The 26996-nt window shown below is 45.5% G+C and overlaps 1 protein-coding gene across 2 annotated transcripts in view; it reads left to right on the top strand.

The window, feature by feature from the left end:
* Positions 1-26996, top strand: part of DHRS7 (dehydrogenase/reductase 7) — a 399399-nt gene that overhangs the window by 211092 nt on the left and 161311 nt on the right. For both annotated transcript variants that reach the window (XM_069638906.1, XM_069638905.1), the window contains exon 5: positions 16340-16462. In XM_069638906.1, the coding sequence (XP_069495007.1) occupies positions 16340-16462 (123 nt within the window). The remainder of the gene's footprint in view (positions 1-16339; positions 16463-26996) is intronic.

Genomic DNA, 26996 nt, shown 5'->3' with positions numbered 1-26996 from the left:
CGTGTGCCGCCCAATAATATGTGCGAATGTTGGGCAGTCCTATACCCCCATCCCACACAGAGCGATAGAGTGTTTTCAGGGCAATGCGCGGCTGTTTTCCTCCCCAGAGAGGTGTGCATAGAGTCCGGTTTATATCTGTGAATATTGTGGCCGGGATGGGGAGCGGGGCATTTTGGAGGACGTACAGAAATCTCGGGAGTGCCAGCATCTTAATCGTTCTCCAGTTTTCCCATTATCGGGTGTAGGTTCAGTTTGGGGAAGTCCTCCTGTGTTTTGTTGATTCGTATGCCTAGGTAGGTGAAGCCCAGAATTGAAACGGAGTATGGACAGGGATCTGGGATTGCTTCCTCCCCTCCCTGTACCGGGAAGTAGATTGTTTTCTGTGTGTTGACCCGTAGTCCCATGAAGTGTTGGTATTCCTCCAGGGTTCTAGTCACAATCGGGCAGGAGATTATTGGGTTGCTCAGATATATCAAAAGGTCATCCGCGTACAGCGAGACCCGTTCCTCCCCGCCCCGCGGCCAGGCGAATCCTGTCCATCGTGCATCAGTTCTCAACCGGATTGCCAAAGGTTCAATGGCGAGGATAAACAACAGGGGAGAGAAGGGGCATCCCTGTCTAGTCCCCCTACTCAGCTGGAACGTGGCGGATGATTTCCCATTGACTCTTACAGAGGCCTCGGGGAGGGAGTAAAGGAGTTTAACCCATGACATGAAGTGTTGTCCAAAGCCCATGCGTTCCATTATGTCCCACAGGGCATCCCATCCCACTGTATCGAAAGCCTTCTCGAAGTCCACCGCCAGGAGGGCCAGTGGAGACCGGATCTCGCCAGCTCGGTCGAGGGCAATCTGAACCCTGCGGAGATTCATTCGAGTGGACTTGCCTGGCATGAATCCACACTGGTCTGGGTGAGTTAGAGATCCAATCACCCCCAGCAGTCTATTGGCGAGGACTCTGGCTAGCGCTTTTGCCTCCCCATTTATCAAGGAAATGGGCCTGTAGGAGGCGCAGTGCTCCGGGGGTTTCCCTGCTTTGGGGATCACCACTATTGTCGTTTTTCGGAGGTCTGGGGGGAGGGTGCCCAGTTCTCTGCTACGGAGGAACATGTCGTGCATGTGTTTCGTTGTCGTTGCGCTCAGTTTTTTCCAGAGTTCTACGGGGAACCCGTTGGGGCCAGGGGTCTTCCCCGTCTGTAGTTGTGAAAGGGCTTCCCCTACCTCCTCTTCAGTGATGGCAGTGTCTAGCTGCTCTGTCTGAAGTTCAGAAAGGCGGGGGATCGTGATCTCGTCCAGGAAGTTTGGGACGTACCTTGTGGGGTCTCGTATTTGTGGGGAGTATAGCTCTTTATAGTAGTCTGCGAATTCCCCCGCGATCTCAGTGTCCCCGGTTAATAAGTTCCCGCCCTGGGTTTGGATGGCCCGTACTTGTCCTTTGCTCCGCTCCCTACGTTCTAGCCAGGCTAGTGTTTTGGTAGCCTTGTCTCCTCTCTCGTATATATGGCTCCGGGCCAGCCAGTGGGCGGTTCGGGCATTATCTAAAGCCCTGTCTTTCAGGATTGTTTGGGCTGTTACCAAGGCCTCGTGTGCCTCCTGGGTTCCCTTTTCGAGGAATTGCTCCTCCCGCCTAGTTACCTGGGCTTCTGCCTCGGAGATTGCCTCGCTATGCTGTTTGCGGTGAGCTGCCACCAAGGATATTGCTTCCCCCCGTATGACGGTCTTGTATGCCTCCCACCTTGTTATTGGGCAGTCCACTGCCTCCACATTTAGGTCGAAATATTCCGATGTCTTATTTGCGAGCCCTTCCAGTATTTCGGGTATCCCTAAGTAATAGGTGTTTAGGCGCCAGGTGGGTTCTTGTTTTGTTGACAGGCCCTTGAGTTTTACCAATAGGGGGGAGTGGTCAGAGATTCCTCTCGCCAGGAATTCTGCGGACAATAGGCGATGGCCCATATTCATTGGGGTGAGGATATAATCAAGTCTGGATAGGGACCGGTGTGCGTTGGAGTAGAACGAGTAGCCCCGGTCCATTGGGTGGGCTGCTCTCCATGTGTCAGATAGCCCCATAGCTTCTGCAAAGGTGTGGAGTCTGGTCGGGATGTCTACCGCTCTGCTGCCCACGTGTGTTCTGTCCCGAGCTGTCTCCATGACCTCATTGAAATCCCCCCCTATCGCCCATGAGTCTGCCCGTTCTTCTAGTATTATGTCCTGGAGCTCGGTAAGGAGTTCCGTTGTAAGCGTGGGAGGTGCGTACACTGCCACGAGGCCCCAAGTCTCCCCCTTCATTTCACCCAGTACCATCACAAACCTGCCCCGTGGGTCTGCTTTGACTTTCCTTGTAGTAAACGGAAATCTTTTATGCAAGAGGATCATCACTCCCCTAGAGCCTCTGGAGAACCCAGCGAGGTATGTGTGTGGGTAATTTGTTTTCCTAAAGAGCCCACAGTTAGTACCGATCAGGTGGGTTTCTGTTATGAATGCAATGTCTGGGGAATGGCGGTTAAGGTATTGGAGTACCAGTTTGCGCTTTATGCCCGACCCCAGGCCGTTCACATTCCAAGTCAATAGGGATATCTGTTTCTTTTGTGTTATGTCAGCGTGGGATTTGGTTTGGTATCACATGTTAGGATGCGGAGTGGTTCCCGTTTTCTTCTCTGCCGTTCTAAGGTGTAACAGACGCCTGAGCCCTTCTGCCGTGCTTATTTGGTGATCTGTTTTGTGTACTTCATGTGCGAACTCTATAGCCCCAGCCTGTGAACCGTGGGTCACGTCCGTGCAGGTGGATATGTGTTGGCCAGTGGGGGGGACGTGTCGGTCCCTCTCATATCTCGTATAAGGAATTCTGTGAACTTCTGTTTTGCAGCCCACTATTGCTGGTGGTTGTGACATGAGACCAATCCCTTCCTTCTCCAAAAACCCCAAACTCCCCCCACCCCGCACTTCCCCCCAACCTGAAGCACCTGTTCCCCTAACCATTTAAACAACTAAAGAGGCGAAAGCCCCAACTCAGAGGCGGGGGGGGGGGTCAGGAGGACCCTACCCCGCAACTCGTGTGGTTCAAGATAACCACTGAACTTAAAGTAAAGCTAGCAGTGAAGAGTCCCCCTCCGGGGGCGAAGAGGTGGTGGCCGGCCAGGGCCGCCGGTCGGAAGGGTCTCTTGCTGTTTCCTTATTCCTGGCCCTCAGCAGCTGCCCATTTTCAGGTGTGTCCCGTGTCTGTCGGGGGGCCGGGATCTCCCGCTTCCTCACGTGGTGGGGTGACCTGTCCAGTAGGGCGGTTGTTGTCTCCATCGTTCCTGCGGGGTGTGTTTCCATCCGGTCTATTCGGGCGTGGAGTAGAGAGGACCTGTGTTTCCAACCAGTCCCAGGCCTCGCGGGGAGTGTAGAACACTTGGACCTTGCCGTTGTGGTATACTTTGAATGTTGCCGGAAAGAAGAGTGCATATTTGATGCCCAGGGGTGACAGTTTCTTTTTGATGGAGTCGTAGGACTGTCGCGACTTCTGAACCTCCCTCGTGTAGTCGGGGAAGAGCCCGATTCGGTGACCATTGTAGGTGATGGGGCCGGTCGCCCTTGCCATGTGCAGTAGTGTGTCTCGGTCCCTGTAGTTCATGAGTTTTGCGATCACCGTTCGTGGGGGGGCCCCCGGAACTGGTCTGCCCGTCGGAACTCTGTGTGCTCTTTCTATTGAGAAGAATTTAGAGAGCTGCTTGGGAGCCATCAGGTCAGCTAGCCAGTGTTCCAGAAAGAGCTCCATAGAGGGCCCTTCCTCTTTCTCGGGAAGGCCGAGTATGCGGAGGTTGTTCCGACGGGACCTACCCTCACTATCTTCGGCTCTGTTTTCCAGTGTGGTGATTTTCCGTTTGCTCAAGGCGGCTTCCCAGGCTTTTAACCGTGTCCTCGGTGTCTGATATTCGTTGTTCTGCTTCCCCAACCCTGGTAGTGAGGTTCCTTAAGTCTTGCCTCACAAAGGACACCTCGGAGGCCAGCCCGTCTATTTTGGTCTCCACCGAGGTTCTGGAGTAGTTGATTGCTGCCATGATGTCGGTGAGGGACAGCGTTTGGGTCGCACCCCCCTTCATAGCCTCATTGTCCACCCCGCTAATTGGGTCCGGGAGAGCCACCGGGGTGCTCATCGTGTATTTGTCTATTTTGTTTTGGGTCGCTCCCCGACGGGGCTGATCCTTCCCCATCCTGACCCTGTGGGGCGGTTCTGGGTGCGGGTGCGGGTGTGTCTCCTTGGGTTGAGGTTCCTTCCTGGGTGGCCTTATCGCTGTTTGCGCCGCGCTGCTTGGGCCCCCGTCGGGCCCTGGCCTGCCCAATCCGGTGCTATGTCCCGTATGGCCCAGCCTGGGCCTGTTTGTCGTGTGGTCCGGGGGGGTGATTATGCAGGCAGAGGGTGGTGTTGGACTTGTGTGCCGGGCTGGCAGGTCAGGCCTGGGGGGGTACTCCTTCGTTTCTTCCCAATGCGTAGCGGGTGCTTTTGGGTCGTCCGACCGTTGGCAGGGGGGGCTCAGTTTGGCGCACCGGTGCAGCCCCCTGGCAGGTCCGCTTCGGTCCGCCGGTAGTTTGACGCCTCCAAGGTTTCACCTCCCCCCCCAATTGCCGCGCGTGCCTCCCCCGCACTCGATGTTCCCCCTCGACCCGGGCGGCCCGTATTCAGCGGGGGCCGGGGAGGGAGAGCCTGCACGGTCGTCGTACCGGGGGGGGGGGAGGAGGCAGCTCCAGGCTCGGCGGGCGTCCCTCGGCACCGGTCCGGTGGCGACAGCAGCAGCGGAGGCCCAGGGGGGGGGGGGGAGGTTCTCACCTCTCGCCCCGCCGGGCGATGATTCCGGTCCCGCAGCAGCAGTCCCGCGGCCCCGGGGGGTGGGCCCGCAGCGATCTTCAAAGTGCCCGATGTGTCCCTGGCGGAGCTGCGTTGGTCGCGGCTGGTGTTCCCGCCGGCTCGCTCGTGCGGCTTGCCTCGCGGCCCTGCGGTCCCGGCCGGGCTCTCACACGGTGCGGGAGGCTCAGGCAGGTCCGATTTTTCTCTGGATTTTTCGGAGGGGGTGCCGGTGCATTCCCCTACCGTGATCCGAGGTGTTGGTCGGCAAAAGGTTCGTGGAAACGGCAGGATTATGGAGGATTTAGGCGGCCCTGGCGGAGCGACGTGAAGCTAGGTCTTCATTCGGCGCCCCCTGGTGGCGACCGTCCGACTAGGTATACTTGTTGATGGCTCTGTGTTGGTGGGCTTTGTCAGAGAAGCGTTTGTGATTTCCACTGGGGAAAGTAGGATATGGGTTTGCAGCGCCGCCATAGAGATTTAGTACGCTTGAGAGATCTTCTTTTGCTTCGGCTGCGGCAGAGTTTTATTTCCGTGGCTCCGTAGGCAGCGTTGAGCGAAGCCCACTTCCTGGGGCGGCGGTTTGCTTCGAATTTGCATACTGCTAGTGCGAAAGCTGAGTAGTCTGAGTAGATTGTAGAGTTTGCTGAGCGTAGGGCGCTGAGCAGTCCGATGAGCCGGTCCTCAGTCCCGACATCTCTGACTGCTGAGGACTGTAGGACTGCTTCAACTCTGCTCCAACTCCGCGTTCCGCTCCGTGGAAGTCTGCCTGTATAAGTGGTTTCCTCCCACAAAACAACAGTCACTGTGAACAGACTGCAGGACTGCTTCTACTCTGCTCCAACTCCGCGCTCCGCTCTGCCGGAAATCTGCCGGTATATGTGGTTTCCTCCCACAAAACAGTCACTGTGAAGAGACTGCAGGACTGCTTCTACTCTGCTCCAACTCCGCGCTCTGCTCTGCCGGTATAAGTGGTTTCTTCCCACAAAACAACAGTCACTGTGAACAGACTGCAGGACTGCTTCAGCTCTGCTCCAACTCTGCGCTCCGCTCTGCCGGAAGTCTGCCGGTATAAGTGGTATAAGTGGTTTCCTCCCACAAAATGTGTTTGTTTTTTTAAATAAATTAATGCACTGGTGGTACTTTTTTTTTAAATAGCATGCATTTTCGAAATGTGAGAGGAGAAGACACAAACATACAGTAAAAACCCACAGTGTAAGGACAACAGGAATGGGATCAAAGATGGAAAGTAACCATTTGAATATGAAACAACCAACTAATCTAAGAATACTATTTATATCTGCTTTAGCAAAGATATTTGTCAATTGTTTTATTTATATACATATATATATAAAAATCTCACAGAAAATCTGTTAGTTTGTTCCTTATACAATTCCACACTGTTCCAACAATCTGTACCAAATGTTGCATTGTCACCTGTTGGGAGCCTCCAGACCTTACTGGCTACATGACATTTGGATACCACGCTCCTTTCCCCTTCACACGTGACAGTTGCCTAAAATCAGCGAAACCTCAATGTGGTCGGAGAAGGACTGGACACAGCTCATTTTAAGTGGCTCGGCGGGAGGAACAAAACTTCAAGGTCCCTATGGACCTTGAAATCCACGTTGCACAAATGTAAAGCGAATGTTTCTGACCTCGGTGGAGTGCTCATAAAAGAAAGTGTAGGCCTCAACTTTGGACGGTAAATAACAGAGGGTGGTGGCATTTGGTGACCCAGGTGCCCAAATGGAAAACCTAATTGATTTATCTGATCTAGATGACTGGGGACCAGTAATATTTATTGATGAGAGAAACAATACCCAAGGGTGAATAAAGTGTGCTGTGCCTTAGCTGACTTGATGGCCACTGGAGGCTCGACCAAATCAGTAGTTACAGGGTAATTTACTAAGGACTCTAGTTACTGCCTCCACCGTATAAAAAAAGTCAAGGAGCGAGAAGAAAAGCACTCGTGCAAAAATTACTATTACTAAAGTAACGTCAACTGCCACTTCTATCCGTACCTCCATGAAACATTATAAATCTAAAAAGAAGGCAGTGTCTGTGTCCAAAACTGTTTGAAATTCTGTTTTTAAGAACACAACAGTCTTGAATGAATCCTTTCTATGGAGTTGAGGGTCCCCTGTTAAAAATGCCTCAATTAAAACACTTCAGGTTTAGGAAAAAGACATGACCAGCATGACAAAAAATGAGGTACGTATAGAATGTACCATTGACAAGGTCTGCTGAAGTGCAAAGTCCACAGGTCCATATGATTCTATTGATGTCTTGTCTCTGCATTACCAATAATCTTAAACTGTTTTGGAAAAAACATCACCACAGTCATTACTACAACAATGGTACCCCTTTCTGGGAATTCAAAACGCCTTGTCAGCAAAGTTTTATTGAGATACTTTGGAATAACCGTTAAAGCAATTGGCAATTGCTTGGAGTTCTTCCGCAGTAGTGACCTGAGAAACATGTATGCACAGTGAGGCAAACGGCGACACACTCGAGCATTCACCCATAGCCCTTTGTTAACAATCCATCATAATGCAGCCCTTCTGTTCTAATTCTTACCAAGTCCCCTGCAAATAACTCTGAAAGTGACACTGCGGTCAGTTATTGCAAACCAAAGCCTTCACTTGCTTAACATGCATCATAGGTTTGAGAAAGTGTGGTGGGAGGACCTCGATAACAAGGAGGCTGTAATGCATGGGCCATAGGCAGATGAACATGGCCTAGGAGGAATAACATTGTTTTTTCTTTCAGGAACCCTGGCTTGCTCTGATATATTCAGGTGTATGGAAAGTACTCGCTATGACATACGTGATATGAGTAGTTCCCTTGGGATACTTCTATTCACTTTAAGGATCACTGTTTCAGAAGAACTTGAACCATAAGCATTAGAGTAGAGTATTCTATACACATTCCCTGATGGGTTTGCAGAAGGGATGGAATGATTGCCAATTACAGGGTTTCCAGATTGTGTGCATAGATTGGAAGTCCCACGTACATTGAATTAGAATGAATGACTGAAGACCACCAATTTTTAGGTACATTTAATTAGAATGAAAGACAGAAGGCAATTTAAGGGACACGCTTGGGAGCTTTGAAGAGTCAGGAATGAAACCAGGACACAGGTTTGCCATGTTTTCGGTTAAAGAACTTTATTGAAAATGAAAGGGGTTAAGAAAAGGCCCCGCCCACTAACCCTAATCTAAGAGGAATTTACCTACCTAAAAAAAGGATCTGTTCGTGTCAGGATATCATAATCAAAACTGTCCTTGTGTCCGAACGTTCTATTCTGATCCTCGCACTATAACTATAAACAGGCCAATCCATGTGCAGTAAAAAAAGAAACTACTAAACTATGACTGGATTAACACTATGAACACCAGAGCAAAACTTATATCCCGACTAGACCTAGGCGGAGAGGCACAAGGAGTAAACCAAATTCTGAAATGCTTGGAAAAATGTCCACCCCGATATCATCGTGATCAGTTTTTGCGGTTGCTTCTAAACCTGCTTACTACCAAGGTAATGCTATTCTCAAAACATGATATATTGACCTTGCATAACAATTGTCGGTTTTGTAACAGCATAGTTGAGTCTTCAAAACATTTGGTCATCGAATGCTTGGCTAGAAAGGCTCAAAGAAGTGTTTTTTTTGGGAACGTTTGCCCTGACGATTGGAAATATGGAGGAGTGGTGGTTAGTTCTGCTAGCTGGAGAGAATTTTAAGTTGACTTTTGCAGTAATTATTTACCTGTACAAGCTTCTGCTGGATAAGACGCAATGCATTCTATGAATGAAACTATCATAAGATGGAACGAAGTTACAGTATTGTTGTTATGTCAGTAGAGGTGAATTGATGTTGATGGGACGATAATCAGTAATTAAGTGGGCTACTTGTTCTGATTCCCTAGTCTTAAGTTTTAAATGTTATTGGGAATTTGATTGACCTGGAACTATCATTAACAAAGTGTAATAAGGAAATAAGGATTTGAAGTGTAAAAGAAAATTTGTAACAAACTAACATTTTACAATAAAAAAAATGTAAAAAACTATACGGTGAAAAAGGGATGATGCCTTTTGGAAAAAGTGTTCGTAAAGGAAGAATAAATAGATCCAACAAAAAAATACAATTCTCCAAGGATAGAGCCCTTGTTATGAAGGGTAGTTCCCTTCCCCTGGATTCCTCTTTAATACAAACATTCCTTGTATCTTTCTTAGCCCACAAAAACGCTGCCATACACACTGCTGTTTCTCTTACAATTCTATGTCGTTCAGGGCTCCTGGTGTCCTTTTCGGTTTACCCCTTGTTTCCCATTCAACACAGTCCTAATATTCCTACTCAGGACTTCTTGCATCTACAGCCTTGCAATTACCTCATATGTTTTTTGCCAGGGCTTCTTGTTTCACATATTTCAGATTGCCTGGCATACTCCCTTGGGAGGACTTCTTATATTTATATATTTATAATTGCCTGGTATATTCTCCTGCCAGGTCTTCTTGTATTCACACACTTGTGATTGCCTGGTATACTCTTCTGCCAGGGCTTCTTGTGTTCACTCAGTGTTTCTATCTAACTCAACAATTGTACACTTACTTGGTTGGATAACATATCCACTTCATATAAAATTTGATTCAGTGTCCCAATGTATTTGAGTGCCGTAAATTCAGATACTGGTAAGGGCCTTGATTGTAATTCACTTTCCCTTTTTACAATCAGTCTCTTTGCTTCCTCGTCGCCGATACCCTCCCCCCCCAACCCCCCCCGGGTATCCCCACTATCCTTGGGTTGACTCACCGGCACGTGTTTGTGTTCTTGGGTTTGTTCACCGTCAACCAGCAAAGGTACCCCTTCTGCTTTCCACTTGTGACTGCTTTCCCTTTGTTCTTCTGTCTCCAGTCGCTTCTCTTCAGCACGCCCGCATTGCTTCAGGCTCTGGTAAGCAAGGTGCTGCTTTCTGTGGTCAGCAAGTGCCCAGGAGTCTTTTACCGGCTCCTGGCCTTTCTGCAGTGCGTCCCGTTCTTGCAGCATCTCCCTTCTTCCCAGATGGTGAACCACTCGGCTCCACCACATGTGTCTGTGCCTTTCAGACCCTCAAACCTCGTGGAGAGGCGAAATGTTCTCTCGCCAACAGCAGCCACTACCAGTTTGCTTGTGTTCTTTAAATTTCCCGGACACAGGTGTTGTCGGGAAAACAAACAGAGCGCTCTCTGGGCTTGTGGCTTATCCGCTCTGCACTGCTCTTTACCTCCAATGATTATCTCACTGTAAGAGACACTGCCAAGTCTGATTACCATGGTGTCTACACCTAGTGTTGGTTATTTTTTTATAATGCAAACATTCTCTGCTTGACCTTCAGCTCTTTATTTGCTTTCTTTGAAAAAGCAAGACATAAAGAGTAGAGGATGTTAATTTGTGGTAATTTCAATTTCAATTTTTACATAAAGACCATGATCCACTGCTTTGGAGGAAATACACTGTTTGAGGTTCCTCCTTCCCTTCTCTTGGATGATGGGGGAGATCAATGTGGCAATGGTTCCTTGTGTATTTGTGCGTCAGGGCTAAATGGAAGGACTCACCCTGACGCGCCAGGGAATATAGCCTAAAAGGGAGGCATGAGACTGAGTAGTACGACAGGATATTTTATGGCCCGGATCTACAATATCAAGGACATATGCAACAAGGTCAGTACTCTGACCTTGTCGAGAGGGGGTGGGAACCCCCATCAGCCTGGAGTGGGATGCTACCAGGGTGGAATCCAGAGACACTCCTAACCCAGAGGGGGATAGTGGCAGTTGAGAGAGCCCAAATTCCTGTCCCCTCCCCATGTGCCAGTTTGTTTATATGCAGTGCAAATTTGCATCACCGGATCCCTAAAGACCTCAGTGCTGGGCGTAGCACTGCATGGTCACCTGGGAATGCAACCAGTGTGGGCCCTTTAGACCACCACAGACGTAACAAACCCCACAACATAAAAATGACTTCCTTTAGGGGTGGCCAGGCTAGAACCCCTTAACACGACCTGCAACATTGCACAATACTAACTGCCATCACTGTTATGCAGGGGGACACAGCGCAGAGAAAGGGGTGGGGTTTAAGGTACCATGTAAAGATTTTTTTATTTAATACTGTCAGGATTTCCAGGTGAACGAGAACAGTTTGGACACATGCATGTTAATTTCACAAGATCCATACAGGGAAAACACACAAGGACATAGTGGACAGGCTTGAGAAGCCAAAAACCAGGGGCACTTTTAGATACATTTTAGACTAGGAGCATTCAGGAGGGAGTTCCAAACAGTCCAATCGTACGAATGGCACCTTCAATAATCTGAGCAGGATAATTGGGGACGGGAACTACTTTTCACAGCATTGTTGTAGTTCGAACACAAAGTCCTGTAAGATCAGCCAGATTCCGGAAGCCATTTTAAGGGATACAGCTGTTTAAGGCCATGTCACACAGGGGCACGTGCTTAGCATTCCGATCCCTGAAAAAAATCCTGTCTGGTTCAATCGAGGATAAAGACTTCCTTCCGTTGCTCCATGGACTTCCTCATCTTTACTCCTTCTCCGGTAACCGAATCGCACTCGCCTGGGCACTCTTTCTGACTAGACGGCTGTAGAAGAAAGAAGATAAAGAAAAAAGTTAGTACCTTGGCTTTAAGCGCTCGCACTACCGTAAGCATGCATGACTACACTAACCTATTGGACTCTAATCAAATTCTAAAGCTATAACTCACACCAAGAGACTGCAGCTGGCTGCTTATAATCTATGAAGTGCTCTCCTCTGTTACAAAGTGCAAAGCAACCCAGGAGTGATGTAACTTCACAGAAACCAATGCTATTAAACTCCTCCAATTTGGCTTGGACCTCCCTCATGCGCAGGGTGGAGGTCATACAGGTATAGAGGATACACAGGGGAGTATGGGGAGGCAATATCAGTATAGCAAGGGAACAGTCACAATTCGGCTTCTAATTATTATTACTGAATAGCAGCGAGAACACTGACTGAAGTGTGGGAATCCGTGTAGGAGAAGAATCCATAGGGGAGAACTTTGTTGGCCCCACCGTTTTGAAGAGCTCTACAGAGTAAATGTATGCTGTGTTTTCTGTGCAGCTTCACATAAAGGGTATGGGTACTGCCACATTTCACATTTCACGTTAACCAGCAGTTCCATTCTTGCTGCTTCCTAGGGTAGAGCCTGACCACATGGTAGACCAGTTAAGAAGTTACAAATACCTCCTTGATCTGGGAAGACCGGACCAGCAGCCCAACCAGAAGATAGACAGGGGGTTAAAAAGGACTCTAGAAAACAGGAAGTGGGGGTTGTTCGGGTGACATCAGAGAAGGAGGAGTTGGCAGACCAGGATACCAGCAGAAGGAAGAACCATGCAGTGGACTATGGAGGAGATTTTGGGAGCAGGTGAGGCATTGGTTAGTGAGTGCACGTGGTAGTGTACTGTGAGTGTGTGTGTGAAAGGGTGCCAAGTGTGTTTAGGAGAGGGAGTGTAGGGAGTGAATTTGAAGTGTTTTTGTGAGTGAGATGTGTGTGTTTGAGTAGAAGGTGGGGGTGGAGAAGTAGTTTTGTGGCGGAGGCTTTGTAGTGTAGAGGAGGGAGTATTAGTGTGGAGAATTGAGTAGTAGAGCGGAAAAGAGAGTAGTAATGTGGAGGGGAAGGAGTGGAGTTGAGTAGTGGCATGAAAGGGTGGGTAGATTCAAGGAATAGGAGTGAGACATTGGAGGGACAGAAAAGGAGAAAGAAGAAATGGAAAAGGCAGGCAGAGTTGAAGGGAGAAGTGAGTGAGGGAGGAGTATGTGGCCAATATAGGAAGGATGCCAAATCAGGCAGTGTCTGAAAGGCACAATCCAAGATCCCTTTGTAAACAGCTAACCACTGGATAGTGTACAGAGGGTTTAAGTAGTCCTTGACAGAGTTTAGATGGATAAGGCACTAGCTTTTCGGTTTTCACTCTGAGCACAAGTCAGAACTTACACAGTAGAGTGAAGCCTGAGGTTTATACTAACCTTGGCCTCCCTCTGTACTCCTTCCTCCCTCAGACAAAAGCCTCAACTTTGCTAGCCGCAATCTACAGCGTACCGAGATCCTCCCCACTTTTACCTACTGACAACATGCAGGTTGGCTCTTCATGCACAAATGCTCTCCTTTCAAGTTCGTTCTCATAGGCCAACAAATATACTGGTGTCATGTGCCTTGGCTATCACTCTCACTATTCCTCTAGGGCAGTGGTCTTCAAACGTTTTTGGGTTGGGCCTCCCTTGAGCAAAACGTGGGCAGGCCGGGACCCCCCAAAAATGCCAAATGGACAGTAAGTCCATTTGACTCTGAACTATTGGCGCTGTCCCTGCACCCTGCTCCCAGTATAGTCCCTGTGCTCCCCTAGCTGCTCCCAAAAGTCTCTGGACTCCCTCACCCCAGTCTCTGGGTGCTTCCCACCCCACTCCACCCAACCATAGACCCTGGACTCACCCCACCCATCTCCCACCACTATCCCATTACCCCTCCCACCCCCATCCTGCCCCGGGATCTCCCCGCCCTGCTCACAGCACAGTCCTAGGGCCAGTGGTGGCTGGTGATTTTAAGTGGTGGGGCATACACATTCCCCCAGATATGCCATAGCGACCAAGCGTAGCAAGGGAGCCCAAACCAATCAAGGGGGGTTTGGGGGAGGTTCTCCCGCTGGAAATATTTAAAATAAGGGATTCAAATGCTGCAATTTAGAGCACAGCGTTTACAAAAAATTGGTAAAAAGCCAAACTGTTTGCAGTTGGCGATGGGGGGGCACCCTCATGTCACTCCTAGCCCATTCCCTGGGCTCTCCCTATCCCACCACAGACCCTGGGCTCTCCCCACCCTGCTCCCATCAAAGTCCCTGACTATTGCAATTTGGCCAGTAACACTGAGAACACTGCTCTGACAATACAGTGGCATGCCATGTACTGCATACAATTTGATTTTACTGTTTGATAGAGCCAGCTCAGAGATCTCTGGGAGGTATGTTTTGGACAGGGTGGGACAGGTAGTTGGGCGAGGGGGGGGTGGGGGTTAGGGGGCGGTGGCTATGTGGATTAATCAGCCTGGCTGTGTGCAGTGAAAGGTGGTTAAATAATCAAATATCATGCATAACACCCACACGCTGTATATCTTGGCTCAAATCTCCTCCTACCTTATCCAACTAGTCTTGGCTTACAGGGAGTGGTTAAGTCCCAACTACTAGATACAACAAAAAAAGTACACCACATGATGTAATTAAGGGCTGTCTGCTATGGGGCTAAAATAGGCAGAGGCAACGGAATGGCAGTCAGGGTGTTACATGGATGCAAATATTACAAACGGCTGTGTGAAAAGGTTCATTTTGAAGCTCTTCGAGCCAATTAAATAGTAGAGGATACATCCTTCAAAAGACAAAATTTCGAGACATTGGCTTTGCCAATACTTGTTACTTATGTGGACTTGGAAGGATGCTTGCCAGCCCTGTTCTCCGAATGTTTCGATGCATTTTTTAGGGTGGTTTCTAGTATTAAGGCATCAAGAAACGGCGAATCATCTTCAGGGTATGTCATTCTTTTTTTAATATAGAATTCTGAGGCACAAATTCATGCTGTCTAGTCTATTTCAAATACATTTAGCTTCGCAAAGCAGCATTAACAAAACAATTCCAACACCGTTCATTTGGAGGTCTGCTAATTTCTTTTCCCATTCTGGCAACAATGAGTTCTGACACAAGCTTCCTCACCCTCCCTACATTTGTGGAGCAAATATGACCAAGTGTACATTTCTTTCATCTCACATGAGATTAATGTACCTTTAGGGAGAGCTCACGCATATCTGCACATGGTGTTGTTACCCTGAAGAATATAGCATGCTTAATAGTGCGCTATGTGGCATAACTTGTTGAATCACCTTATTCTGTTGATAGTTTGAAAGCTCCGGTACAGCACTTTCTTCTTTAAGGAAGTTTTAATTCAGCCACTCCACAGAACCCACCCTACCTGCAGTGGTCTGCAATTAATATTTTCTTTTTTAGGAGTACTAATGAAAGTAATGCTGAGCATTCAAGCTGGTTCCAAGTCATATTCTACTTGTTCTCCTTTTATGGCAACAGCCTCCTTATCCTGCCCATGTAATTACCACTATCTATGAAAAGCCTAAAAGTATGCCATCCCTTGCTGCCCAGAATTGGATGTTCTGGAAATACTGTTAGCATGTTTGTATATTGTGCTTCAGGCCAGATTCTTCCAGCTTAGAACACTGCTAGAGTAACTGTTATTTTTACACAATGAAACAGTACTATCTTGGCTGGCATAGTAGCAGTCGTCTCTTTGGTGACAGTTATCAATAGACTGTGTGGGAATGTGAATTGCGGCAATAAACGCTTCTCGCTGGCAGCCGTGGTTGTGCACTTCCAGCTCATCTTGCAGTGACACTGCCGGAGCCGTGTTAAGGAGGCACATATTTCTCAGGAAAAGTAGGAGACCTGATGCTACAGCGTCTAAAGTAAAAAAAATATTTTTTTTCTTTTCTTCTTCAGACTTTTGGTGTGCAACCCCGTGAACATGTGACTGCGGCCCCCCAGATAGTTGAGCCCTACAGTTTGAATACTGCTGCTCTAGGGGATCTCCCACCAATGTTCTCTCTCCTTGCGCCCTCTCCAGTCATTCAACTATAGTTCCTTCATCCTGCCTATGTCTCTGCTTCCGCTCTCTTCCTCGCTCTTCCTCTCCCCACTTTTTCTCCCCTTCTCATGTTTTCCAACCTCTTGCTCTTTCTACCATCTTGATGTTCACCGCCTCCAAACTCTTGTTCTTTCCTCCTCCTAGATGTGCACTATCTTAAACCTCTTTCTCTCTCCTCCACTGCGATATTCCCCTCCTGTCTCTCTTGCTCTCTCCCCCTCCGTATGCACCTTCACCACCACTTGCACCTTCCACTCCTCCTGCACCTTACATCTCCTTTGGACAACTGCTTGAAGCTAGACTATGCCAAAAGCCCACACTTCTAGTTCACTACCTGAGCTTTTGTATGTGTTTGTTCTCTTTCCTTTGGCTTGGCTTCTTCCTGTGCATTGGACTTGGGGTTGGTAACCCTGTGCCTGGGATAGCTGGCCATAAGGATTTGGGGCTATCTGGTGTGCTTAACAACTTCCATGGTTCAGGCGTCGCTACACAGACTGACCTTCAAAAGGCTGATCCGCCATCTTAGAAGTGTAACTTGCGCATAAGAATGAATTTGCATAGTTCAACAGTGTGTATCCAGCATGTCTTCTACCACCCACTGGCAGGACTGATCTTTTTTGTTTTTGTGTGCATATTATTGCCTTTGACATTTCTCTTATTTATAATTGTGTATTTATTTGTAGAATGTATCTTGTGTTGCTTCTATGGAGAAATTATCTTTTTTTCCAAAAGAAATCTGTAATTCATTGATAAACATTATTTACTGCCATACATGCATAGAAATGGAAAATTGTTTTGTTTCTTCATAGGGGTTTTTCAATAGTTTGCGGATCGAACTTGGGGAGTATCCAGAGATAACTGTCTCCACCATTTGCCCAGGACCTGTCCAGTCCAAAATTGTAGACAATGCATTGACTGAAGAGATCCACAAGGTAAACATACTTTAGAAGTAAACACTTAAACAAGAGTGAATAGAATTTTATTTTTCTTTGGAATTTTGTCAATCAAATTATTCCTTGTATATTTAATGGAGAACGTTGATGTATGATTTGTATACGCTTTTTTCATTACAAAACAAATCAACCAAAAAGGGGTAATTCAGATATTCGAATAATCAAGTGATAAACTGTGATGAAACCAGTTTGCTTAACGAGTCATTTTTGTTGATTGGGTGATGTCGAAGATCCAAGAAAGTTTATGGTCAAATCAACACGCCTTTTATATAAACCACTCTGTACAAAGGAGTCCACTTGGTAATCAAAGGGAGAAGAAATGAGCATAGGGAGAAGGCTTAAACACATGTTGCAGCTTATCCCTGTAGTAACATATGAATGGGGGCCATGTCTGCACATCATTTCAAAACTGGTTAAGGGCAAGAGCCGTAATCTTTCCAATGCTAAAATGTCCCATATGTTCAAAATGGAATCCTCCCTGCTCTTCCAATTCCTAGCTAGGTAAAATGTGGCTGCTGCGGGGGTTGGGGGGGTGCATGATTAGCTTAGCTGAGGGCATTGTCATTGGATAGACCCCTTCCACAACGTCATCCAACACCAACACTAGAGGGTCCATGGGCAGGGCATTGCCTGTAATGTCATCTTGGAAACAATCTCTTTGCATAAAAGCTTAGATTTAGGGCAAAGTGTACCACAACTGAGTGAGTGTGCCTGACCCTGGCAAGAGGAGACTTCACTGTTGGAAACATCCAATTTCCCTTTGGGTCATAATGACAACTATAACTCTATACTACCCCCTGTATTTGTAAACAAAAGCATTGGTTGTGGTTATGTGTCAGGAAAAATTTACTGAGACGAAGGTGATTAACTGAGTAATGAAGATAACTCCCTTGGAGAAACCACTGATGCGTACTAGTTATTTTCATCATGTGACCAATACTGGGATCTTTAAAAACAAGAGAGATTCAAGAAGATGGAGTCTCTTGGATCCCAACGCAGCTCGGGAAGCAGCAACGGCACGGTGTGGAAGGACAGATGCAAGAGAATCACATAAATCCTGTGGCGAAGAGTCAGTTGGGGAGACCGCATTTGCAAGACTGGAAGCAGCAGAAGCTCCAGAGTAAAGGCTGGAGCGACAAGTGGACCGAAAGTGGCAGGAGCAGACGGCGCGAGAAGCAGGTTTAACCCGCAGCTCTTGTATAGCAGAGGATGCAGAAGTCACCAAGGGGAACCAGTGAGCCTGCGGAAAACCATAAGGGCACCATGGTGCTTCATTGTGTATACCACAAAACAGCCCTAGAGGCGAATCTCTGCACAACAGAGTTAAATAAACAAATTAAAGAAGCATTGTTACAAGCCACTAATATTGACATTAGAAGTTCACAGAAAAGGACAAACAAACCAGAATCGTCAAAAGCTAATTGTATTGACATTAAAAGTTCACAGAAACCAAATCGAACTAACAAGCATGGTCAGAAGCAAACCGTACTGACATTAAAAGTTCAGAGAAAAGAAATCGTATGAATGAACGAGCATTTTCTAAAGCCAATAGTAATACAATTGAAAATATATGGAAAGGAAGTCAAGTGAATGATACAACATTGTATAAAGTCCTTGATCATAACACTGAGAGCATAACTGAGATAAATCCAGGAGTTGAGCAAGCATTGGTCAAAAACCAAAAACTCAAGATCGCAAATAAAGTTATCCAAGAAGGAAGTCAACCTTTTAATGAAAGACATTTGGGAATCTTTTGAAAGGTTGAAAATCCTGAGATGGGGTGAGAAGGAAATTGGTGTAACATTGTCAAGTGTGTAGAGAGGAGGCTCAAGGACCCAATAGTGGAGAAAAGGAAAACTATTAGAAGTTTGGGCAAGCCCTGGCAGGAGAGCCACACCAGGCACATTGAGAACAGTTAAAAAGCCTGGCAGGCGAGTACACCAGGTTTTTGGGAAAGCTGAACTTGTTTAATAAAGAACTGGGAATCCTGGAAGGAGAGTACACCAGGTATCCCAAAAGGAAATTGAACTTTGTGTAATAAGGAACTTAGAACCCTAGCAGGAGAGCACACCAGGCATTCTCAAGAAACTTGTAACTGCTGAAAGAAAGCCTCAACGTTGGAACTTTTTATAATATTATAGGGGAAGGGAAACACCCTTCCTTCTTGTTCCTCTGGGAACCTTTGAACACTTATATTTTGTTTTGTCACATTTGGAACTTTGTGTTTGATTACTAAGCTAAAGCCTTGAAGTGGTTAAATAAGGTTTTCTCCTATCATGTTTTGTTATGTTAAAAGTGTGAGGGTCAGATTATAGTTTTGGATATGCAACAGAAGATGTTTTACTTTGACATCCTGACTGATCCCGTTGTTAGATGTATTGTGGCAGGGAAACCCCTCAAAGCTGTAGGGAAAGATCAGCATTTACCCAACCCTTCTTTTGTTAAACGTTTATAGCCACAAAGTCATGCCTTTGTGTCTGACTCTTACTCTTGACACCTGACAAGAACTAGGCCTGTAAATCTCTGTAACATTGTTTGCCAGACCTTCAGGATGTCAGCCCAGACAAGCAGGCACATCCTGATAAATAAAACCAAAAATCCCAAAATAGTTTCTAGATGCGCATTTGAGAGAACTGCACAGCTAAAACACTTCAAAGCATATGAACAGTGAAACGTAAGAACAAATGAAAGGAAGAACAGAGAGAAAAAAGTGAATTTAGATACAGATCCGCATCCATAACATTTCCTGAATCAATGAAACAGGTATTTTGTATCGAGAGAAGGGTGAGGGTTTAAAATGTTTAAAGAGCTGGCGTGGTTCTTCTTTACTAGACATGACTCACCTTGTAGAAGGATTGTGAAGAGGAAGAGGACATGTGTAATACCTCCTTTCTTGGCCAACTGTAAGTGAATGTTGTAATAAATCAACCCACTTCTACCAATCATGACCTATGTCACAAAGGCTTACAGAAAGGAAAGCTTCTTACAAGCAGAATTATTTATGACCAAGTAAATCATGCAAGGGCTATGTCTCCCTATCGGTCCTCCTCTCTGAGAATATGTCTCTGGTAGGATTGGCCTTGTTCGCTTTAAGAGATAAGCAAGTCTTTGGTCAGGAAAAATGTCTTGCCATAACAAAAACACGCATCACAGGATGGACGGCTTTCTTATATGGTTTCTGTCTCATTTATACGGCTTCTGTGCCTTTTTCATAACCTTTCTGCCAGCACTAAGTTTCCTCAGGTTGTCTCTTCACAGGTTCTCTGTTTAACTTTTCTGTGGAGAGTAATTTTAAGTCTGTTAACTTTACCAAGTTAAGTGTTTTTGATATTAACAGTCTCTCTGGGTTCTCTCATGGCTGTCGCTCACATACCAAGGCATGAAGCTTCTTCACTAAAGGATGTTCTGGTGGGTGAATTGCTCTTCCCAGCAGGGCACTGTTGGGGTATTTTGCCAAGATATCCTAGGTACTCTTGTTGAATTCTGTGTCTCTTTCTCAGAAAGTTCCACATAGTCTCCCTGGGGTCAGCACGTTCCGGTGGGCTTGTAGGTGTGAATTGAGGTTGTTGCACCTCCTTGTCTTGTGCTTCTAAATCTACACCTTCGCAAACTACTCTTGCCTCGGTCTTCACTGAGCCACCTCTCACTTTTGCCTGGGGGCCTGTAGCTGAGCTTCTCCGCTAGCCCTCAAGCTGGCTGCCTGGGGGCCTGCGACTGACCTTCCGCCATGTGCGTGTTCCTCCCTCAAGGCAACTGCTAGGCTTGCAATCTTTTACTCTCTGGCTATTGATGTTGCTGCACCTCCCAGGGATTTCCCACTGTCCTCTTTCTGGTTCTTTTTTTAGTCTCTTGTTCCCGATTATTGCTCCTGGCTCTTTCTCACCTCTCCCCTTCCTTTCTGCAAATGTTTTATCTCCCTCTTATCTTTAACTCCTCCAAGCCACCCCTCTTGCTCTCTCCTCTACTGCTTGATCTTCACCTCCTCCAACTCTCTCGCCCCTTCGCTGTGCTTTTTTGCACCTCTGACCTCTGCTGTTATTTTCCCTCTTCTTTGATCTTGAACACATTCAAACTATTTATCCTCACATGATTATCACTACCACAAATCTGTTTAATTTTTCATAGTCCCGTGGATGTTTAACACCTCCAACCTCTGTTCTCTCCCCTCCGCTGATGCTTCAACTACTTCTCCATCACATTACACCCATTCTGCTCTCTATGCTTCACCTTCTCTGCTCATCCTACACCTTCAGCACTCTCTGCTCATCCACCTCTCCCAACACCTCATAAACTAAACAACTCTGCCACCTCTTGCTCTCTATGCTGGGGATTAGCAGATGGACTAGTAGCGAAGAGTTTCAAGTGTTTAAGATCGACTCTCCTGTGTTTGTCGGGTGCCATGGACCACGCCTGTAATAGGCTGGTCCATGTTGTTTTTGGGATCTCTATGCATGCACATGGCTGGGCACATGGCAAGAGCAGAAAGTGAAGCTGGAAGCCTTTGGCTCGATTTTGCTTTCACTTGACTGCTAACAGTGTATGAGGTGAGCATCTTTGAGGCTTCTATGGGCAAGCTATGATCTCTAGCAACTATTACATTTTGGTAGTGTTGCCGGTCCACAAAGCAAGGGCATGTATTTCTAAATGTCCTTCCTGAAGGGCCCAATGTGACAATCTCCTTTGAGACATTTTAGCACTGGTGAGGGGACCAATGGGTTCCTCCCAAAACTGCCCCTGAAACTCGCATCATGATTGGCTCTTCCTCCTGACTCACCCACACACTGGCAGCAATGGCGAGGCAAAGGACACACCACCCTTGTTTCTGTGGCTCTTTGGTTGGTCAATTGAGGACTGCCGTTTTAAAAAAAGGGGTGCATGTGCATGTACTTGTGCTGTTTTTTGTTTAAATTCTTTTTATTCATTATCTATAACATAGGTTACAATTATTCTTTTAACATTCCCCCATCTCTTCCTCTCCCCCACCAATGTAGAATGCAGTCTCTGAGCACATCCTTACACCTGTACTATGTCAATTATTCAAATGTTATGGGGACACCATTGTTGTATATAGTCACTATGGAGGTGTCTGATCACCTATCCCCAATCTTTCTTGAACGCCGGCTGGATCCCCTGCAATTGATGGGTTACCCTTTCGAGGGATACAAAGTTCCATACTTTCTGTAGCCATTCATAAATCGTGGGTGCGTTTTTTTTTTCTTCCACTTTTCGGCAATCGACAGCCATACTGCTATTACAAGTATCATGAAGCCCCCTTTTTGTGCCCTGTGAGAATCCCTGTATCTGGTTCCCATATCCCTGTCCCCCACCCATACCCTTTCCCGTAGCCGTTCTGTTCCTGATACCATTTCGCCCACCTGTTCTTTCACTTCTTCCCAAAATTGTTCTAGAACCAGGCAGCTCCACCATATGTGCTTCCAGTCCCCCTTCACTTTGCATCCTCTCCAACACCTGTCTGGAGTAGTTGGGGGACATAGCATGAAGTCTCTCTGGCATATAGTGCCATTGGAGGAGGACTTTTTGCCACATCTTCCTCCGTTGTATTGAACATGTATGCTTGGGGATAAGTCCCCATGTGTATTCCCACTGTTTCGTCTTTATCGTTTCCTGTAGTGTCTTTTCCCATTTCACCATATAGTTCCACCAAACCTCCTCCCCCTGTGTGTTCAGGAACCTATAGAGGTTTGATACTAATTTCCCTGATCCCTCGTTCATTAAGTACGGAAGGATAGATACGCTAGGGGTTTGTCTGAAGAACACCAGTGCACTATATTTACCACCTCAGGAGTTATTTATAATAAGTTTGTAAGACGTAAGAGAGGTTTGCTGTGTAAGTTACTTCCACTGGGGCTCCCTTAGTAGGCCCAGAATGGTTACTGGTCAAAGGGTTGGCTTTGGAGTAAAAAGTTACGTGCACTGCCTAAAGTTATTCTATAAATCTATCTAGTTGGAGATCAAAGAGACAATTCTATTCGGGATCATTAGCGAATTTTAATCAGACGAACAGTCGACATGTGTTTCGACCACGTAGGTCGTTTTCAAAGCTGTACATTGTTTAAATGAACAGAAAATTGTTACAAAATGTTGCAATTCACATTGAAACAGAAATTATTTAGCAGTGAAAAAACAAAAAAGATAAATAATTAGAAATTTAAGAATTACCAGTCATAATAACAGATCAAGCAAAAAATTACATTATGTCAAAAAATGAAATGAGTAAGAGCATACCGTAATACAGGGGTTGGGTTGAAGGTAAACGGAGGCACGGATAAAAGAAAAATTGCAGAGAACAAAGACACTGGTTACAATGATATTCTAGTATTTGTGGTGGGAAGTTATTGTGGAAATCATTTGCCCAAGAAAACACCCAATAAATATAAGTTTTGCGTATTGCTACAAGGGATGAGATAATTATAGAGGTATTATGTACCCTAAGAAGAAAAAAGGCAGACACAGTGAGTGGGCAAACAGGCATGGCCTAGTCAGTAATAGTGAGTCTAGTCCAAGCAATACACATTGGTAAAAAAGCCATAGGGACTGTGCCTGAAAGAGTATTAACTGTGAAAGGAAAATCTAAACAAGGTGAAAAATTACTATATAAAGATAATATTTAAAGCGTGAAGTTGGTACGTGGTTGCCATAAATGTACAGAGCTGATCAAGTAGAAATATATAGGATGGCGTTGTCACAATAGCACTGCTGGTTGAATCTTAACAGTGTTGGGTATCCATATCAAACGGACTGGGTCGGTGGAAATAATACATGAAAAGAAGCAAAGAAACATTGAAATTGCCGATCTTTGACAATAGCACGTGCAGCGATGAGGGTCATATAAGAGAAAATGAAAATGCTCACCATGCAATTGCAAAAAGAATGCGAAGCTAGTAAGGTGTAACATCATTAAATGGTGTATCACATGAAGGTGCATCAAATACGGTCCCTAGGCACAAAAAATGATGGGTATTAAAGAGTTAATTGAAAAACTCTGGAAGCCTCTGGTTCTTAAGGGTGTGAATTCTATTGAGTTATTGGCAGAATGATTGCAGAAAAACATAGAAAAAAGTAGGACTCACCAGAGATGGTGTTCATAGAAAGAACTGAAGAGTTGAGGTGAAATAGATTGTTCTTAGGTAAAGCGCCATGCGTATAGGAATACAAAAGTGGGCCTATGCAAGGAAAAAATATAAAATACTGAGATAAATATAGTGCCAGGGTAGTCCTAATGCTGAAAGTGAGCTGAACATTATTTAATGGAGATAGAAGAAACAATTAATAGCATCTAATGTTATTAACCCTGGTGCAAAGGTCTCACCTATAATGGCACCTATAGTTGGACACTGATTGATACACCTACTGAAGTGAGGAGAATCGCGGGAGCCCTACGCAAATGCGTAGTCATGTCACGTGCTGAGAATGCACGTGACGTCAGAAATAAACAAGACGTCACACCCGAGTGTGTGCTAATGTGTAAAAAGCTTGGATGATGAAACAACAACTAAAATATAGAAAAAATCCATCTGTATCAGAAAAAATTATTTGAGAAAGTTTAACCAAAGAAGACTGTGAGATTATAATAGTTGGGCTCTCCTAGGAGTGAGAGGTCAAATGGATTTGAAGTAAGAGTATAATACCCAAAGAATATGAGTGCTAGTGAGTAAAACATCCATAGGTAAGGTGAACTCGGTCAGTAACTGAGAGCACTGGTAAATAAAGAAGTGCAAATGGAAGTATTTGGGTTGTCATAAAAATGATAAGAGTAAGTAATGGTATAATACTAATTGGGAGATTAAATCTGGTGCCCAAAATCACTCGAGTATTAGAGTATCCATAAGTAAAGAGAGCCCAAATGTCAAGGAAGCAAACGCAGATATGCTGCTAGAGGTGGTATTCCTGGGAAAATGAAGAGACCAGTTAGAGAGAAAGAAGTGTAGGAAAATCATTGACCTTGAGCATGGACTGAATACAGTATCATTGTCTCGAGAACACAAATAGTTTGCTATAATATATTGGGTGCAAAATAGATATATAGACCTATTTTGGCAGTAAGAAAAGAGGAATGTCAGTGCTATTATATGATATATAATGGGTATGTCCACATTTTTTGTTAAAGGGGGATTGGGCTGTATAGGGACCAGATATGCAGTACAACAAAACACCAACAGCCCAATTACCTCTTTCTCAGTCCACCTTGATAGCTGGATAAAGGGAACTGGTAATACCAATCTTCAATCTCTCAACGCATGTCCTCACAGAAGGTGAAATCTCAGTACTAAGCCGAGGGCTCTGTTTTGTGCCTGTTACCAAAGCGGAAAATTTCAAGACAGAAATTGAACTTCAAAAATTCTTCAGATCTATCCGTTTGAAATATTTTTTCCGTCTTCCACCAACGACTGGAAAAGAAAAAGAAAAAAGCACCACAGGGCTAAAACTACCTTCTTCATTTTGCTCGACTACAGCAATGGTTAGCCCCGCAATAGTGGCGTTTGAAAACAAGATCATTGAAGAAACTCAAACTGTTGACCACTAAATAGGCCTCCAAAGACAACTTATCCACAGTCGAACGTCAAGCTCTGAGAAATTTACAAAACCATGACATTTTTGTCATAAAACCTGCTGATAAAGGAGGTGGCATTGTGCTGTGGGACAAAGATGAGTATAATAAAGAAGAAATCTCACAATTGACCAACAAATTCTACAAGCAATTACAAGGAGACCCAACATCACGATTGAAGGAGGATATATCCGGCTTAATGACCCAGGCTTGTGAAGAAGGGTGGATCGACCACGACGAAAAAAAAAAATCTGACTAAAACCAACCCCACTATACCGGCATTCTACCTGCTGCCTAAAGTACATAAAAACAGCACAATACCACCTGGCAGGCCTATAGTTTTGGCTATAGATTCTGTGCTTGAACCTCTGTCCTTCTACATCAACTGGTTCTTGAGACCTTTTGTTCTTACAATGAAATCATACATCAAAGACACCACCAGCATGATGAAAATTGTAGAAACTATTCACATTCAACCTGGTCACATCCTAGTAACCCTGGATGTGGTGTCTCTATACACAAGCATCCCCCAATTAGAATGCTTACTTATTTTCGAATACTATTTCAACCAACGCAACATCAGTAATACAACAGTCCCAACTGCCTTCATTCTGGAGTGTGCCAAGCTGCCACTGACAGAAAATTATTTCCTGTATGATGGGTCTTTCTACAACCAAAAACACAGGACCAGTATGGGCGCTACCTTCGCCCCAGACATTGCTAACTTATATATGGATCATGTAGAAAGAAATTCCATCTACCACAGCAATAACCCATACTAGGCCAACATTGGAGCATGGTATCGCTACATAGACGACTGTTTTCTGATTTGGAGAGGCTCACTCACTCGTCTCTTAGAATTCCAACAATGGCTAAATCTACAAAATGTGAATATTAGCTTCACGATTAATCATAACACCAAAGCCATGCCCTTCTTGGACCTGGAAATACAAAACCGAGAAGATGGAAAACTTACCACCAAACTTTTTTAGGAAACCCACAGATAAAAATACCCTTTTAGAGTATCAAAGCTACCATCCAGCCAGCCTAAAAGCCAACCTGCCCATAGGCCAATTCCTCAGAGTCCGACGAAACTGTACCTTGCTGGAGGATTATAAGACCCATGGAAAACATCTAAAACAACGGTTAAAAGCAAGAGGCTACCCTAAGAAACATATAAATGTGCCTATAAAAGAGCTAAAAACACAAACCGAGACACATGCCTTAATCCAACAGGCAAAATAACATTTGTCACAACCTTTAGCCCAATCAGTCAAGGACTCCGAAAATTGGTAATAAAAAACTGGCACATCATTAAAACTGAGGACTTTAATCCAACTCTACCAAGGATTGCTTTCAAGAGGCAAAAAAACCTCAAAGACAGCTTGGTCCATACTTATCCAAAAGAAATGCACATCAGAGACCCACAAAGAACACTATGGGAATTACCACCAGTGGTCGGGCATTTTAAATGTGGCAAGTGTTCCGTCTGCCCACTTAGGAAAAATCTGGAAAATATAATTCTAAAAGGTAGAAACTGGCAGCTAAAAACCTTCACCAATTGCTCCTCTCAATGGGTTGTGTATGCCATCGAATGTCCTTGCCAACTTTTATATATTGGAAAAACAAAAAGGCAAATCAAACAACGAATTGGTGAGCATAGATCAAGCATCAGAAATCTAACTCCAAATAAACCACTTGTGGCACATTACGTGCGCCTAAAACACAAACCTAACAAAATGTTCTGGTTCATTATCCAGACGGTACAGACCTCCAATAGAGGCGGCGATAGAGATTTGGCACTCCGCAAATGCAAGTAAAAATGTATTTACAACTTGGATACCGTAAAAAACGGTTTAAACAGAGCTGTCGAATGGGGAATCTTTTTCTGAAATACAATAGCATACAATACACATTTACGCATAAACAACCCTATGGCAGGTG

This window comes from Ambystoma mexicanum, chromosome 14, assembly GCF_040938575.1.
Source record: "Ambystoma mexicanum isolate Mex_15411 chromosome 14, UKY_AmexF1_1, whole genome shotgun sequence".
Taxonomy (NCBI): Eukaryota; Metazoa; Chordata; class Amphibia; order Caudata; family Ambystomatidae; genus Ambystoma; species Ambystoma mexicanum.
This window is presented reverse-complemented; position numbering and strand designations above follow the sequence as displayed.